This window comes from Beta vulgaris, chromosome 4 (genome assembly GCF_026745355.1).
Source record: "Beta vulgaris subsp. vulgaris cultivar EL10 chromosome 4, EL10.2, whole genome shotgun sequence".
In the NCBI taxonomy this organism is placed as follows: domain Eukaryota; kingdom Viridiplantae; phylum Streptophyta; class Magnoliopsida; order Caryophyllales; family Amaranthaceae; genus Beta; species Beta vulgaris.
Genome location: NC_079205.1, coordinates 6,911,648 through 6,928,407, shown reverse-complemented (window position 1 = coordinate 6,928,407; position 16,760 = coordinate 6,911,648). Strand labels below are relative to the sequence as shown.

Here is a 16,760-nt window from a genome sequence, read left to right as displayed (position 1 = left end):
GTATTTATGCCCCATATGACACTCATTCTGTCAAATGGAACAAAATTTTCCTTCAATTGTGTTTTGCAATGATTATACATAAAAGTCAAAGATATACCTATCACATATGGGTTTGTATCTCCCAAGTTCGGTTTTCAGCCATAGCCAATTGTATGTGGTCATTTTTAAAGTCACGGGTAGAAAGTATATAATAATATTGATTTGTGAGAAAGAACATGATATGTCTATAAATAAGTCTTCTACAACCTAAGAGTGTCATGTATTTGCAAAACAACTTTATAATTAACATAAAGAATGATTTTTTGTCTTTTGGGGTAAAGTGCATCATTGATGCTTTGTTTTTGGTTAAATATGTATAGGATTATTCTCTATTTAAATACATCATTCAAAGTTTATTAATTTAATATGGTATAGACTATAGAGGTTAAACTCATTTGAGTTCGAGTAGTACATAAGCGTATATTGAATCGAGTGGACGTAGAGAATCTTTTATATTATTTTACTATAGTTGGTATATAAACATGCTTATTAAACAAAAAAGTTCCCGTGCATTTTTGCACGGGTCCAAAAACTAGTTGCATGATATTTTAGCTTCCTGTGCTACTTTTAACACTATTCAGTGGTCGCATGTTAAGCGTGAAGGTAATTTTGTAGCTCATAACTTAGCGAGGTTAAATCCTTTTGGTATCGAGCAAGTTTGGGAGAACCACTATCCTGCGGAAGTGGCTCCGTTTTTACTCATGGATAATCTGATTTTGGAGTAATGAAATTTTATTTCCCATCAAAAAAAAAAAACAATTTGGAGTTAGTCAACTAAATAATTAACAATCTTGACCCATTTTTCGAAATTGGCTATGTATGTTCCGGTTGACTTGTAAAAACCAAACATGTATAGGCACGTGACATGCATCTCTTATGTTTCAACCTCATTTCCATAATGTTCCGCCATTACCTCTATTGGTATATGTTGGGATAATGAAGGGTGTTGACCCTTGAGTTTTGAAGATGACTTAGAGGGTGTTTGGTATGGAAAATTTTGATGTAGTAAACGGATTCAAATAAGCGTTTCCATTTCTAGTTGTTTGGTATGAGTGCTAAGTAACAAATACCGTTTCCGGAGGGAAACATAATCCTCCCATTTGTTACCTTTATCAAACTAGTGGAAACAAATCACGTTTCCTCCCTCAATTATAAACCTCTCAATTGTTTCCATTCCACTAGGATACCAAACAACCATTAAAGGTAACAGTTATTATTTTTATTTCCCCTCCTTATCCAAACCCTTTTCATTATGTTTACGTTGATTATACCAAACGCCTTCTTAACCACAAAAGACATATTGTATTTTTTTATGTTGTTGCTAGGTAATTCATTCTCGAGCAAAGAGAATACTTGATCGAAGATTAAAATGGAGATTTGATCAAAGATCGAAGTGAAGATGTTCGAATGATGAAGTATCAAGCTTGGAGTAAAGATTAGCATACACTAGGATGCATTTAATATCTTCTTGTTAAGGTCGAGTGAATGCTTAATTTAGTTTGTGTTGAATCATCAAACGGAACTTGGTTCTGTTCCCATGAAAGGAACGGACGACACTGGACAGTTAGGAACAAGATTAAGGAACATACTTAGAAACGACGTAAAGAACCCCTAATATTTCCTAAGTGGTGCGCCTAACATTATTTGTGCGCCCAGCTAGTTAGTTAGGAGTCCTAGGTTAGTTTTGACTAGATCCAATGTTTTAGGGCGTTTGTTATTAGTTTGTTAGGAAAAGATTTTAAATGATTTTCTGATTTAATTAGGATAATATCAAACCTTTTAAATCTTATCTATATTTTAATTAAACCTATTTATTTATAAAGATATTTTCCAAAAAACTATTTAAAGTAAATATTTTAATTACTCCCCAAGTAATAAGATATCACGCCTAAATACACTATTGCTGCACGTTTATAGTTAGTGGTTAGTGGGCTTGATTAATTTCTTCCCAAGACTACATTAATTTAATTAGATTAATTATTCCCCAAGCATTTACAATCACGTAATATTTACTGCTTCTCATTTTTTAAGCTAAGGAGTAGGGTGAGTGGGTTAATTATTTCTCAAGAAATTAATATTTTATAAAAACTAATTAATTAATTAAGTTATGAAAATCATGGGATAATGGACTTAAGTAGTGGTTAGTTTATGTCTTGCCTAAGTACTCTATAAATAGGCGTCTAAACCTTAGATTATTTTGTGTCTGACTTAGCTAAATATTCTTAGTTGTCTTAAGAGTCAGTGCCGTTCCTAAGAGAATTCATACTTACTTTATTCGAGTTTTCACTCTTCCATTGTCTTACAAATTTTATTTTTGGGTAAAGGTTTGAGTGAACTCTTGTAAGTGTGAGAAGCTTTGGGTAAAGCGTGAGAAAGAGAAAAGAGAAAGGAATTTCGAGGGAAGTTCGAGAGGAACAACAGTTGTGGGAACTGTTGTTGGGAACTTGAGTTTAGGAACTCAAGTTGTGGCCCGAGACAAAAGTAATAGGTCTGTAAACAGAGTCATTTGGCCTATTATAGAGGAAGGTTTAAGTTAAAATCCCTTGTGTTCGAGGTTGTTTTTTCCTATTGGGCCTATGAAGTTTTTCCTCGCTAAAATATCTCGTGTTTCCATTGTGTGTTTCCTAGTACTTTTATTTCGCAAAAAGTATAACATATTGTCTCACTATAATTCAACCCCTCTTAAGTGCTCATATTATATAACAATTGGTATCAAAGCGGGAGCAATTAAAACACAAGAAACCCTATTGAGTTCAAGATCTCGGAAAATATGAATACTAGAGAGAAACTCGAAGAAGGGTACTCTACACAGAGGCCACCGATGTTCAATGGCAAATTCTACACCTACTAGAAGAACATAATGGAGATCTTCATCAAAGCCGACAATTACCAGGTATGGAGAGTTATAGAGGTAGGCAATTTTGAAGTCACTACCACTAATGACAAGAACGATGTAATTCCTAAATGCATTTCTGATTTCGATAAAGCTGATTTCGAAAAAATGGAAATTAATGCTCTTGATATTAAACTGCTTCATTGTGGTCTTGGACATCATGAACACAATCGTTTCATGGTATGCAAAATCTCAAAATAAATTTGGGATCTTCTTGAAGTCACTCATGAAGGTACGAGTGAAGTTAAGAGATCAAAATGATCTTTAATGATTCAATATGAACTCTTTCAAATGAAACCAAAAGAATCTATTCGAGGCATGTTTACACGCTTTACCAATATTATTAATGAGCTAACCTCTCTTGAAAATGTAATTACTTGTGAGGAATAGGTACGAAAGGTCCTAAGAAGCCTTCTTAGGGATCGATGAATGGCCAAGGTTACAGCCTTACAAGAAACTAAGGACTTTACGAAGTTCAATCTGGAACAACATGCTGGTTCCCTTATGACTCCTGAGTTACAAATGGACAATGAGAATGGAGATATGTCCAAACATAAGTCGATTGCCTTGAAAGCCGATGAAAGTGATGATTCGAAAATTGACGAAAAGAATCCCTCTCATGGTTCGAAAATTCAAAAGGATGTTTAGGAACATGAAGAATGGAGACTACAAAGGTAAGAATAAGAAATATTCTAACAAACTTGTTTGTCAAAATGTGGCAATTTCGATCACTTTATCAAGGAGTGTCCCCCATGGGAACAAGACAAAGGCAAAAGAAGGGAACGAAGCAAAGATAGGAACAAGGAGTACAAAAGTTCTTATACCAGATCTGATATGAAGAAAGCTATGATTGCTACATGTGGAGATTCTGACTCCAAGGAAGAAGATGAACCTCAACCTAATGAGGAAACAACAAACTTTTGTCTCATGGCTCTTGACAATTTCGAGTCTGATGAAGAGATTGAATCTCTTGAGACAAGTTAGACACTATCAAAACTCGTCTTAATTCTTTAAGTAAAGAAAATTTTGAGTTTATTTTGATTTGTAATGATTGCAAAGATGAGTCTATTAAATGAAACAATGTCAACATGCTTTATAGTTGCGAAAGGAACATACCTCTTGGCTTAAAAGTATTCGAACTGATATTGAACAAAGATTTTTTAGTTGTTTGATAAAAACTAAATTAAAGAGGATTTCGAAAATCTTAAAAATGAGAATACTTGTTAAGCCTTGAGTTATCCAATTAAAGAGTTTGTTCCTGAAGTGAGTTCCTTTGACATTAAGTCAGTTCCCTTGCAAAGTTTAAATCTGAAATAAAGATTGAAAAATCATGTTTCGTTTTTGGCAAAAGAAAACAAGAAACATGAAGGGGAACTGAACTTAAGTAGGAACAAGAAGAAGTTCCTTCCTATTCTAAATTGGATTAAGAACCCTCAAACCAAGCAAACTGAAGGTCTTGGTTTTAATCATAAAAAGAAATATGAAAAACCTAAAAAGAGAGTTGATGTACCAAGTAATAAAGTTTGTATGTTTTGTGGGAACACTGGTCATTATAGGAACTCATGCCCTATTAGACTTGGTCGCTTAAAAGAACTTGGAAACAAGTAAATTAACTTGGAAAAGAAACTATTGTTCCTGAAGGAAAGGAACCCAAGAAAGATTGGGTTCCTAACTCTAACAATTAGTTTTCTTGCAGGTTGAGTGAGGGGGAACAACACTGGTACCTAGACAGTGGTTGTTCTAAGTCATGACTGAGATAATCAAGATTTCTCTCACTCTCAGCCTATGATGGTTGAAGTGTGACTTTTAGTGACAACATGAAAGGCAACATAGTTGCCATGGGCAAAGTTGGTAAGTCATCGTCACATTCCATAGATAATGTTTTTCTAGTTGATGGTTTAAAGCATAATTTGTTGAGTACTCCCTCCGTCTTTTATTAGTTTACCCCTTTTGACTTTTGGCACTATTCACATACATGACTTTGACTATCTTTTGTAATTTGTATTTAAGGAAAAATATAGTCATGTGAGATCTTGTTGGATTCGTCTCAATGTGTATTATCCAAATATCAACTTTTTGTAATTTTTGCTTATCGAAAATTAGAGATATTAAGGTTCAAATTAGTATCTCGGCAAATGTGCCCCAAAGAAAGGGGTAAACTAATAAAAGACGGAGGGAGTATTTCCCAATTCTGTGATAAGGGGAACTTTGTGAAATTTAATAGTGAAAAATTTTTCAGCGTCAACAAAAGCACAAGGTATGTCGTTTTAGAAGGAATAAGGAAAGGGAACATATGTTGTGGATCTTAACTTTGTTCCCAAAAATAAGTTTACATGCCTTAGTGTTATTGATGATGATCCTCTTTTATGGCATATGCGTCTTGAACATGCTAGTTTTTCTTTACTTGAAAAACTTCGATCGAAAGAACTAGTTTTAGGTCTACCTTCAATTAAGTTTCATATAGATCGTGTTTGTGATGCGTGTGCTACGAATGTGGTGAGTACCACAAGACCATTAGAGTTGATCCATATGGATTTGTGTGGACCAATGAGGATTCAAAGTAGGAGTGGCAAGAAGTATGTGTTAGTCATTGTTGATGATTACTCTAGATTTTACTTGCGTTATTTTTCTTTCTAGCAAGGACGCGATTTATGATGAGTTCTTAGTATTTGCAAAGAAAGTTCAAGGTTTAAGTGGTCAAAAACTGTTACACCTTAGATCCGACCATGGCAAGGAATTTGAGAACTTTAGTAGGGAACATGACTTACTTGGACCATAATTTCTCGGCCCCTAGGACACCTGAACAAAATGGTGTTGTTGAAAGGAAGAAAATAACCTTAGAGGAAATGGCTAGAACTATGTTGATAGCTATTGGTCTTCCTATGAATTTTTGGGCCTAAGCCGTGAACACTACTTGTCATATTATAAATCGTGCCATGTTGAGACCTTTATTAAATAAAAATCCTTATGAGCTATATTTTGCTAAAAAACCCAATATTACATATTTCAGAACATTTGGATGTAAATATTTTGTTCATAATAATGGAAGCAAAATCTTGGAAAATTTGATGCTAGGAGTGATGAAGCTGTATTTCTAGGATACTCTTCAAGTACCAAAACTTATAGAGTTTATAATAAGAGGACCATGTGTGTAGAAGAAAGTGTACATATTATTTTTGATGAAACAGATAAACTTGTTCCAAGCACACAAGTTGATGATTACTTCGAGATAGGTTTGGTAAAAGACCAAATTGTCATTGATGATACTTTGGAAGAAGAAGAAGTCATGGAAACAAAGCCTAAGGAATAACATCATGTTCCTGTTTCCAACGAAAAAGAAAAACTAGGTGAGGATACACAAGTGAGTAAATCCAATATTGTTGAACCTGGTTCCCAAGTGAAGATGATCAAGAAACTCTACAAGGAAATCAAGTTCCAATCCAGGATTTCCAACCAAAGCCTTGGCAACATCAGCATTCCCATCCTGTGGAACTCGTAATCAGTGACATAAATAAGGGAACTCAAACGAGATCTCAAATTAGAAATTTTTGTGCTTTTCATGCTTTTCTTTCTATGATGGAACCCAGGAACCATGAAGAAGCTCTCACTGATGATGATTGGATTGTGGCTATGCAAGATGAACTCCATCAATTTGAAAGGAATAAAGGTTTGGCACCTTGAACCTAAAGCTAAACACAATAAGGTTATTGGTTTGAAATGGGTGTTTTAGGAACAAGTTGGATGAGTTGGAACCATAGTAAGGAACAAGGCTCGTTTGGTTGTGAAAGGATCCAATAAACAGGAAGGTATTGATTACGAAGAAACTTTTGCTCCTGTAGCTAGATTGGAAGCTATGAGAATTTTTATTGCATTTGCTGCTTTCATGGGTTTCAAATTGTATCAAATGGATGTGAAATGTGCATTTTTAAATGGTTATCTTAATGAAAAGGTTTTTGTGGAACAACCTCTAGGTTTTAAAAATAAAGATTTTCCAAATCATGTCTTTAAGCTTGACAAAACTCTTTATGGGTTAAAGCAAGCTCCAAGAGCATGGTATGAAAGACTTTTAAAGTTCCTTCTTGAAAATGAGTTTAAAAGAGGAAAATTAGATAGAACCTTGTTTTTAAATCAAAAGGGAAACATTTATTAGCAGTTCAAATATATGTTAATCAAAAGATTTTCCACATTCTCAAGAAAGCCATTTTGCTCCGCCTTTCTAAACGTGCTCAAGTTAGCATGTTATATTTAATTTATATTCATTGCATAGTTTCCCATAAACCAATCAATTTTCCATCTTTAATGATTCAACACATGAGTCATTGTATTGAAAACGGGTTTGTTGTCGGCTATGGAGCTCTTATTACGGAAATTCTAATTAAGTTCAATGTGAAGCTTAATGGAGTTCCTACTATTGGTGTGACAAGGGGAAATTTGCTTAATGCCAAAGCCTTGAATAATTTGAATGTGTGTGTTATTGATGGCAATGTAGTTAAAGGACGAGCAAATATGGATGATGATGAGGAAGAAGATGAATGTGATGGAGAAGAGGATGATAAAACCGAATTTGAGGTAGAGAAGGAAAAAGAAAAAGAAGAAAAACGAAAACAGAATTTTCTTATTCGGCTTGCTTCTTATTCTTCTTCTCTACTTGCTTCACCATCTCCCATTAAACCCAACAATCTTCCACATGGAGATCAAGTTAAGCAAGAGAACATCCTACCATAAATACCCAAAATCATCACCATCACCTCTCCATACATTATAGCCAATTCCGCTTCCCTTCGGTGCCCTTCACCAAAGGAAACGACACAAAGGTCTCGACCAACATAGATCCATCATCTCTCCAAACCCACCACGGTCATGCTCCCATCTAGATGAGATCCCGAGCATCACCACCATGCTCCTACCTAGAATAATCATCTACCATGATAACATATTATTATTAATAATACTCACTTACCATCGACTATCAATTAACAATCAAATAAATTTTCAAATTAAGCTCCTAAAACAATATGTTGATCAAATTGTCTTCATGAACATGGGACAAAGGGAGTATTTTACTTGTTTTATGAGAACACGCATAATTGTCCATTATAATGTAAATTTAGTGTATACGTTGATGAGGTGATAATAATTATCGAATTTTGGTCGAAACAATAGGATTTTATCTAGGCTCCACCTCATCCATCTCATTATAATTTAGATAGGATTTTCACATTTTTAGATTTGAAGCTGATTTTTTTTTGTCGAATCGAGTTAGCTAGACTCAAATTAGATTCAAATAGAATTGTCATCCCAAAATTAGGTATATATATATATATGTATATATATATATATATGTATGTATATATATATGTATGTATATATATATGTATGTATATATATATATGTATGTATGTATGTATATATATATATGTATGTATGTATGTATATATATGTATGTATGTATGTATGTATATATATATATGTATGTATGTATATATATTACTAAAATTATATTTATTAGGTCTTTTCATATAAAACATCGATATTATTAGATATTACTTCGATTATCTTAATTATTATTAATATTACAAAGGGGTTATTAATTTTAGTTTAGTTCTATAAATTTAGTTAGGTTCAACCAAATCCAATACTCCCTCCATTACAATTTTTATCATACACCCAAGGCTTTTTTTTTTTGCTAATTGCTCATTTGAAACCTCCAGTATTCACATAATAGGTAGAGTTCCAAATGAGTAAATGAGCAAAACGTAGCCTTAGGTGTACCATGCACATGGTGTACCCGGGTATATGATGAATGCACCCCTCCCTCCATATATTATTTACTTCACTCTTGTCAGGTGACCTAAGTATCCCCGAGTTTTTTGAAAATTAACAGGTACCTTCGCACTCTTAGAAATTCACTACGGCTCCGGTAGGGCGTAAAATATTTTCAGTGTAAAACGATTTTCATGGAAAACAATTTACAATGTAAAAGACAATTCCAATATTAGTTTTCCGTTGTTTGGTTCCATGTAAGAAAAATGAAGAAATGAAAGGAAAATGAAAGGGAGAGTAAGAAGGTAGTGAGAGGAATGCACAAGAGAGATAAGAAAAATAATTTTCCCTTCATTTTGAAGAGAAAATGATTTTCTATCATTGTGAGAGTTATTTAACCCCAAGGAAAAATGGTTTTACACTCTTTTGCCAACCAAACAATGTAAAGCTGAAAATAAAAGAAAAAAGTTTTCGAGAAAATTCTTTTACACCCTATTAAATGGAACTTAGGTAATACTCCTTTTTTTTTTTTTATCTTTCTTACTTAGTTACTTAGCACTATTCATACTCAGAGAGAATCTTCTCAATCGTTTTCAATATATAAGAAAAAATATAGTCATGTGGGGTCTTGTTTGATTCGTCTTAATTAATACTACCTCTGTTTTTATTTAGTTGCAACGTTTTGACTTTCACGCTTGCCAATGTACAATTTCAAATCGTTTTATCTCTAATTGTATGTAAGTAAAAATTATAAAAATTTGATATTATGAAAGCTTACCTCGAAACGAATCAAACAAGACCCCACATGACTATATTTTGTTTAACATATAAATCAATAAATGTGGTCAAATAAGAGAACATGAATAGTGCAATTTGTCAAATGTTGCAACTAAAAAAGAACGGAGGTAGTACATTATTAATATTCAATCATCATAATTTTTGCTAATATATAATGAAAAATATTTAAGTTCAAAGAAATGCCTTGAAAGACGCGAACAGAAAAATGAGAATGATAAAAAAACAGATGGAGTATATCACATGAGTCTTATGATAATATATTAAAATACCTTCAATGACTGAGAGAAGATACCTTGTGATATTTTTTTTTGAGTGAGTCGAGTTAAAAGAGTATAAACCCAACAGGTCAACACCCAAGGGTTTAAGACTTTTAAGAAACTCATTTCCTTTCTCTCTCCCATAAGTGAAGAGAGAAAAAACCCTTAAACCCTCGAAAGTCGGCAATGGCGATGAGAGCAGCAGTAATGGCGGCGGTGGCTCCTCGGGGGTTTAATCGTCTTTTCGCAACTTCAGCTTTTAATTTCACACCGCCGCCCTCCCAATCCTCTGCTCCTCCTCCCGCAGAACCCAACCCTAATCTATTCGTTTCCGGTATTTCTCTCTAATTATTATTTTTATTATGCTGTCTTTTTTATTTCTAACCTAATTATTTGGATATCATTTCACTAATCTGCTTTTTTTTTTTTTTTCCGGAAGAAATGTACTGAAACCAATAAATAATGTGTTTTTGACATAATATTCAATTATTCATGCACTATCATAAACCTCATATTTTTGTATAAGAATGAAATATATATTTGGTGCGACAGTTTTTAGTTATTGAGTGGAAGCTTGACAGAATATCTGATATTTATAATCTGTTTTATTGTCATTTTTTTTGCCGCTCTATCTAAAATGGCTTTTTTTAGGGTGTAAAAGAAGCTTAGATTTTCTTTTTTTTTTTTGACAAGAGCTTAGATTTTCTTTATTGTTGATGTTTCGTGAATTCAGGTTATCAGATTTTTTTTTTTTGGTGAACAAACGAACATAAAATTAATTAAGAGAGTTTATTAATGGGTGAATTGTAATTTGGAGTTTCTTTAATATGTAATATGCACATTGGCTGCTGCGCGGGTAAATAATAGCAAGAGAGTGAAGAACCAATGATCTTCCAAACAAAATGAGTGATTGATTCGCGAGTTGGACTCTTGTTCTATCCATGTTCAGCAGTCTTTGTCCATGTTGGACTGTTGGTACTGTTGATGGCAGTACCGATCAACTACGAGATGCGTAGTTGCTTTAAAGTCGATGTCTTAATGTTCCCAAGAGTAGCATCATACGGGATAGTAGTTAACTTCAGACGTGTGTTTGATTGTTAATTGGGCTGCAAGTGAAGTTCAGCGTACTGGTTGTTGCTGCCTCTGTGCTAAATTGCTAATAGCCGAACTATCGTAATCTCTGATATCTAGAGGTATGGGGTTCATAAACAGAGGAAATCCCTAGCTCTGGAATCCATAAAAAGATAACGCACACAAAGTGAAACCATTGCAACAACCCCATACTATGATCATTAGCTTAAAGCCCACCACTCCTATTGCACCACCATTGTAAACGCATCAGATTTGACGAATTCAATCTTGGATTTGGAATCATGGTGGAATAATTCAACTACCGTAGGTTTTTTTTTGCACCAAATTTTGAGAAAACATGAAGAGGTATAGGGTAAAGTAGAGTTGCATAATGGAGAAATTAGAGGTCAGCAAATGATGATGGCTAGGAATGGTTCATATAAGTTTGGAAGAGAGGTGGTAGTTGATGACAGTGGAAGATGATTAAGGTGAGAATGTGGTGAAAGGAAGGAAGAAATGGAAGGTGGAGGAGGGGGGATAAGAGTGGAGAAGACGATCTAAAGAAAGGAATTGAATTCTCCAGAAGAGGAGAATATAAAAAGGGGGAGGTGAGTGTAATAGTTGGGGTTCTGGTTCTTAGTTACTATGAAGCACACAGTTGGTATTAAACTATTAGGCATGGATTTGATACCTAACCTTATACTTGATAGAAATTACATTCCCCTTGTTTATCTCTTAATGATTCTTTTAAATATCTATTTCTCTACAAGACTTTCCTTAAAAATCTCAGAAAAGCTATAAGAACTTTTGTTAGTGAGATGTCTAAAGTCTTTCGGATGCTTGCCTCATGAGTTCTCTGAATCTCTTTAGGTCTTTGCAATGTGATTGAAGATTTGAATCTATATGTTGGGAAATTGATGAGTATGAGCATGATCTGGTGGGTGGTGCTCGATTAAACCTAGTATTGAAATTGTGTAGCTTTCTTGTCAACTAAGCCTCTATGTTGTGCATCTTCATTAGTAGCGTGTTGGCCTTGAGTAGACGTTTTTCCCGTCAGTTAAGATGCAGCTCGTAACAAGATAAGAGCATAAAGTTGTAGTGAGAATATCTTTGTACAAGATATTGTTGTTGGTCTTATGTTGGAAGGTTTGGTCAAATGTCGTGTTCTAGAGATTTTGTGGGCCATAATGATGTTATTATTACTTTGTATGGGACTTAGGAGGGCTAAAATGCTTGTAAGCATGATTTGGTGATTGTCACTTGGGTAGTCTCTAAGAACGGATTTTGAAAGAGCATGAATCCGTTTCCTTACTCGAGTCCATAAGAGAGATTGATCTGTCCAAGATTCAATGTTGAGGAATTGAAAGAGCATGAATCCGTTTCCTTACTCGAGTCCATAAGAGAGATTGATCTGTCAAGATTCAATGACGAGGAATTGAAAGTGCTCTTGTTTTGAGTAGTGTCCTGTTAATTAGCAAAAAACATTTTCTTATGATGATGCAAATTTAATAACTAATGAGGCTGTGGACAATAGTCAAAGGTAAGGCATGAGGCTATGGATTAATGTTGGAATATGAGGTGGCAGATAATTAATTGTTGCTTTTTTTGAAGCAAAACTTTGATGGGCAGTTACAGAGAGTGAGGGTGAACACGTTTGCTTTTTGCTTATAACTTCTGGTTAATAGATTGGTAGCCTAGGAGTTGGGTTGCATCAGGAGGCTTTTCTGCCTTTTATATTTTCCACTATCATTGCAGTTTGGCAGATGCCTTCAGCTGTTCATCTTGAGATATAAGCCAGTCGCTGACCACCCATCTTTCTTCTGAAAGCCATTTTCTTTTGATTTTCTGTTGTGGAAACTAAATGACGACTGAAACATTGATATATCTGGCTGGGGAAAGAAGAGCTGGTTGTCTCACAATTACGTAGATAATATCGTAGGATCGTGAAATAGCAAATGTCCCAACTAATTGGGGAGAAAGTAGTACAAACTATGTTATGGGAAGACGATAGGTTAACCGCATATCATTGTCGATATGATAGGGATTTGGGGTGGATACAATAAGATTTAGGAAGAGAATTGCCAAAGAATAAAGTTAGAGAAAAATCATAGATGAGCTTATTGAAGGTGGAATCTTCGGAAGTTATTGCTAAGATGTTGGGGCTTTTGGTTGGGACATTGTGACAAAGGTAATGGCTCAAATTTTGCTGTCACCATAACCCGCCTACGATCTTCCTTCTCATTAGTCATAACAGTCTCCTTCATCGTAGTTTTTCCTTATTGGCTTCTTTTTCATCTGGTTACATCCTACATATTACACCCCACTTTTATAACAGAGGATAACTACCTTATGTTTTATAATTATTTCCAAAATATCACCTACCAAGAAATTATCTTACACCCCAAATTCTAAAACAAGATCAAGAAGCTAAAGGAAAGTTGTCTTTAAAGGAATAATTTTATTTGAGCAGTGTGCCTTTTGAATGTGATTAGAATTACGTGTGGGTTTTCGAGGAATGGTTGGGATGCTTTGGCTGGATTGATCCTGTGTCGCAATTTCCATTATCTCTTCTGATTTATAATGATAAAAGGGGCCTGCTTGGAGTTAGTAGATCTACCTTCTTGTCACTTATTTATGTATTGTTGCCCATATGCTGATTATTTCTCCATATATTATTAATAGGGAAGTCTTAAGTCTTAGTAGGGTGAAAACTTTTGAGTTGTAGAGGTTAGTTATAATACTAGTGATATGATGCACATTTGGATACTATTAGAGCAATATATATTGAATTAAGAATGCGACTTTCTTTGTTTCTTAATAAAGATGTATCATATTGACTTTTTGCAAATTTGGATATCAATTTGGACTGTATTTAATTACTACTTATCCGGACCATATTTAATTACTACTTATTCTATTTCTTTTAATTGCACCATTTTGTTTTTCACGTGTGCTGAGATGCTTCTTTGAACGTCAATATCTCTACTTGCATGTAAGTAAAAAAAAATTAAAAAATGATTTTTGGAATACTTGCATTGAGACAAATCTAGAAAGATTCTTCTTGACTTTTTTTTTTCTTATTATAATGATATCACATAACTTAACAAAGTTGGTTGATGAATATTGCCCAAAAAGAAACGGTCCAACTAAAACAAAAAAAATGTCATCATTTTAATTGTTGTCGGGTTAAATTTAATGTATATTTTTGAAAAATTCTTCTTTATAATTTTTAATGATATACTTTGTGCGTTTGTTAATACTTCAACCATTTAGGCTTACACGCTAGCCAGTGCACTACTTTGTTTTCTAATATCTTTATTTGTGTATAAGTAAAAACCATAAAAGGTTGATATGTTCAAAGTATGCATCAAGATTAATCCAATAGGATCGCACTTGACTTTATTTTTCTATATACATTTCTGCAAAGTTGCAAGTATTGAGAAACAGAGGAAGTGTAATTGAAGACATTGATGGTCAAAGTCGTTTATCGGGAAAACGGGAAGTGTGGCAAACAATATGAAGCGTCTATTAAGAAACATAGGAAGTATATATCATGTATGAAAGTGATAGAATGAGTTATGTATGAGATCGTGCTATTGATTTTTCTTTTGTTGTATTTATGTATGTGCGCACATTATTTTTCAGGAATGGGGGAATGCAGTTGTAGTTTTCTGAAAAGGTCTTTGCTCAGTTCTTATACTCTTATTTCACTATGCTCTTTGGCCATCATATGAATTTTTGTCCTGTTTATGAACTGCTTTTGAATTTTTCTCTCTCAAACTCTCATTACTGAAATTCCGAACAATGTGCATTAATTATACATCTGCTGTCAACTCATAGCTGCTAGTTAAACAAAAAGTTGTCGACTTTGTACTTGCACTGACTGACTGTGATGTTGTCATTAGAGAATACTACTCTGGTGCTGGGCTTTGTGTAGGAGTCGTCACTTTTAGATCAGTGATTGATTTGATGACGTTATTGCTTTTTCTGTAGGTCTTAGCAAACGTACTACTACAGAAGGATTACAGGAAGCCTTTTCAAAGTTCGGTGAAGTGGTTCATGGTACGTTTATGGAAAATTGTATATCATGGGTAATTTCTTGGGGTTGTGAGTATTTGCTAAAGGGATTATATTGTTGCAGCCAGAGTGGTGACTGATCGTGTCTCAGGGTATTCAAAAGGATTTGGTTTTGTTAAGTATGCTACAATAGAAGACGCTACTGCAGGAATAAAGGGCATGGATGGTCAGGTGTGAACATTTTCTTTTCCTTTATTTTTGATATGTTTATGTGTGGACTACTACTTCAAACTTGCTACATCTGGTAAATGTGCCAACAAGAACACAAGTCATGACTCATGAGGTACCATTAGTGAGAAGTTGCTTGAACAAGAAGTTATAGGATTTCATTGACTGGATACTTCCTCATTTCTTCATACATTCATCACTTCCGTTATATGGAAGTTGCGATGGGTTTTTGCTATCTCTCATATTACATGAGTTCCCCTTTTTATCTCTCTCTATCTCTTTACTATTCACATGGACTCCTAAAACTGCAATCAATCGACTTGATGAAAGTAAAAAAATAAAATCAGGACAAAGTATTACTTTCGCCAAATCCTCCTGAGGTTCAAGCTTCAGTTGCTAAGAAGTGAAAATTTGTTGGTGTCAGCTGGTTTGCATTCTTATGATGCCAATCTGATTGGTATATAGTATCCCCCTCCCCCAAATAGTATACACGCAAAAGTGCCCTGGAAGTGAGAAGACAATTCAGCTTTGCTGACATTTCTACTAGTAACAGTAAGATTGTGTTGCAGCTTCGTTTTTGCTGTTGGATACTGAAATCACCAAAATTTACAAGTCAACCCTGAACCATTATTATCTTGGTGAAAATCCCCACGTCATTTTGAGTTATATAAGTCAACCAGAACATGCTTCTTGGTGAAAACTGAAACCTTTCTGCTTCTCAGACATTATTATGTTCAGAATGTTTAGGTTTCCTTCTCTTATTCCGCTTCTCCATTTGGTGATTAATTTGCTTCTCGGCTTGTGGAGGTGTTTATGAACTATGATTATGTCTTGTTCCAGTTTTGCTTCTCTATGGTTATGGTATCTCTACTTGTAGTAGCTTGTGGAGAAATGGTTATGAGTAGGTGTGCGCTGTATCTCAATTGTTATACCATGATTGTTTTACTGGAGAAAATTTTGAATTACTGTGAGAAGAAGCTGCTGTGCGATATGTTTCAGCTTAGTTTTGATTAACGCATTCTTTGATTCTCGCTGCAGTTCTTGGATGGTTGGGTAATTTTCGCCGAGTATGCAAGACCACGACCTGCAACTCCCACACAACAGCAGTTTGGAAACCCTGTGTTTGGCTCAAATGGTTACCAATAATATAATTAATTTGTCATGTCGATGGCGTTTATGTTCCAGTCCAGTTATTGATCTATTTATTGTTCCCATTAAGGGATCTGTATTTGTTTGTACTTTGTTCAAGTAAGAAATCTAGCTATCCGCAGTGTGGATCACTGTCCCTTGAATATGGACTCCGCACTTTGTTGAAGTCGATGTAATCTAAAAGTGATTGTGAAACATATAATAGTAAAGAAGGATGGACGCCAAAATGATGGTTAAGTTTTGACCCCTTTGATAAAACGGTATTGCTCAATGCAGTGATTCACTATTATGTGCTTAATTGACGGTAAATTTTCTTGCAAAAACATCTAAGATAGATAAGTGTTTACTAAAAAGTAAATACTAGCAAAATATCCCCAAGTTCCTCTTTCATTAAAAATTGTTGTCATTTATTAATTTTATAAACCAAATTGATGAAATGTCGTCGTGTCGTTAGGTTATTTAAATCTGTCAACAAATGCCATCAATAAAAAAAGTTGTCATTATAAATCCCAAGTTTAAATTGCATTCCCATGTTAATTCCAAAT

The 16,760-nt window shown here is 34.3% G+C and overlaps 1 protein-coding gene across 1 annotated transcript; it reads left to right on the top strand.

The window, feature by feature from the left end:
- Positions 1-9,856: 9,856 nt before the first annotated feature.
- On the top strand, positions 9,857-16,473 carry LOC104907104 (organelle RRM domain-containing protein 2, mitochondrial). The gene is made up of 4 exons (XM_010695985.4): positions 9,857-10,084; positions 14,815-14,883; positions 14,963-15,069; positions 16,105-16,473. Exons 1-4 carry the CDS (start codon positions 9,937-9,939, stop codon positions 16,210-16,212), a joined length of 432 nt encoding a protein of 143 aa, XP_010694287.2. The 5' UTR covers positions 9,857-9,936; the 3' UTR covers positions 16,213-16,473.
- Positions 16,474-16,760: the final 287 nt, after the last annotated feature.

Bases quoted from the DNA above. Each gene is read 5' to 3' on its own strand.
- LOC104907104 (XM_010695985.4), top strand. From the start codon at position 9,937: ATGGCGATGAGAGCAGCAGTAATGGCGGCGGTGGCTCCTCGGGGGTTT. The intron at 10,085-14,814 runs GTATTTCTCTCT...CTTTTTCTGTAG, and splicing joins CCCTAATCTATTCGTTTCCG to GTCTTAGCAAACGTACTACT. The intron at 15,070-16,104 runs GTGTGAACATTT...TTCTCGCTGCAG, and splicing joins TAAAGGGCATGGATGGTCAG to TTCTTGGATGGTTGGGTAAT.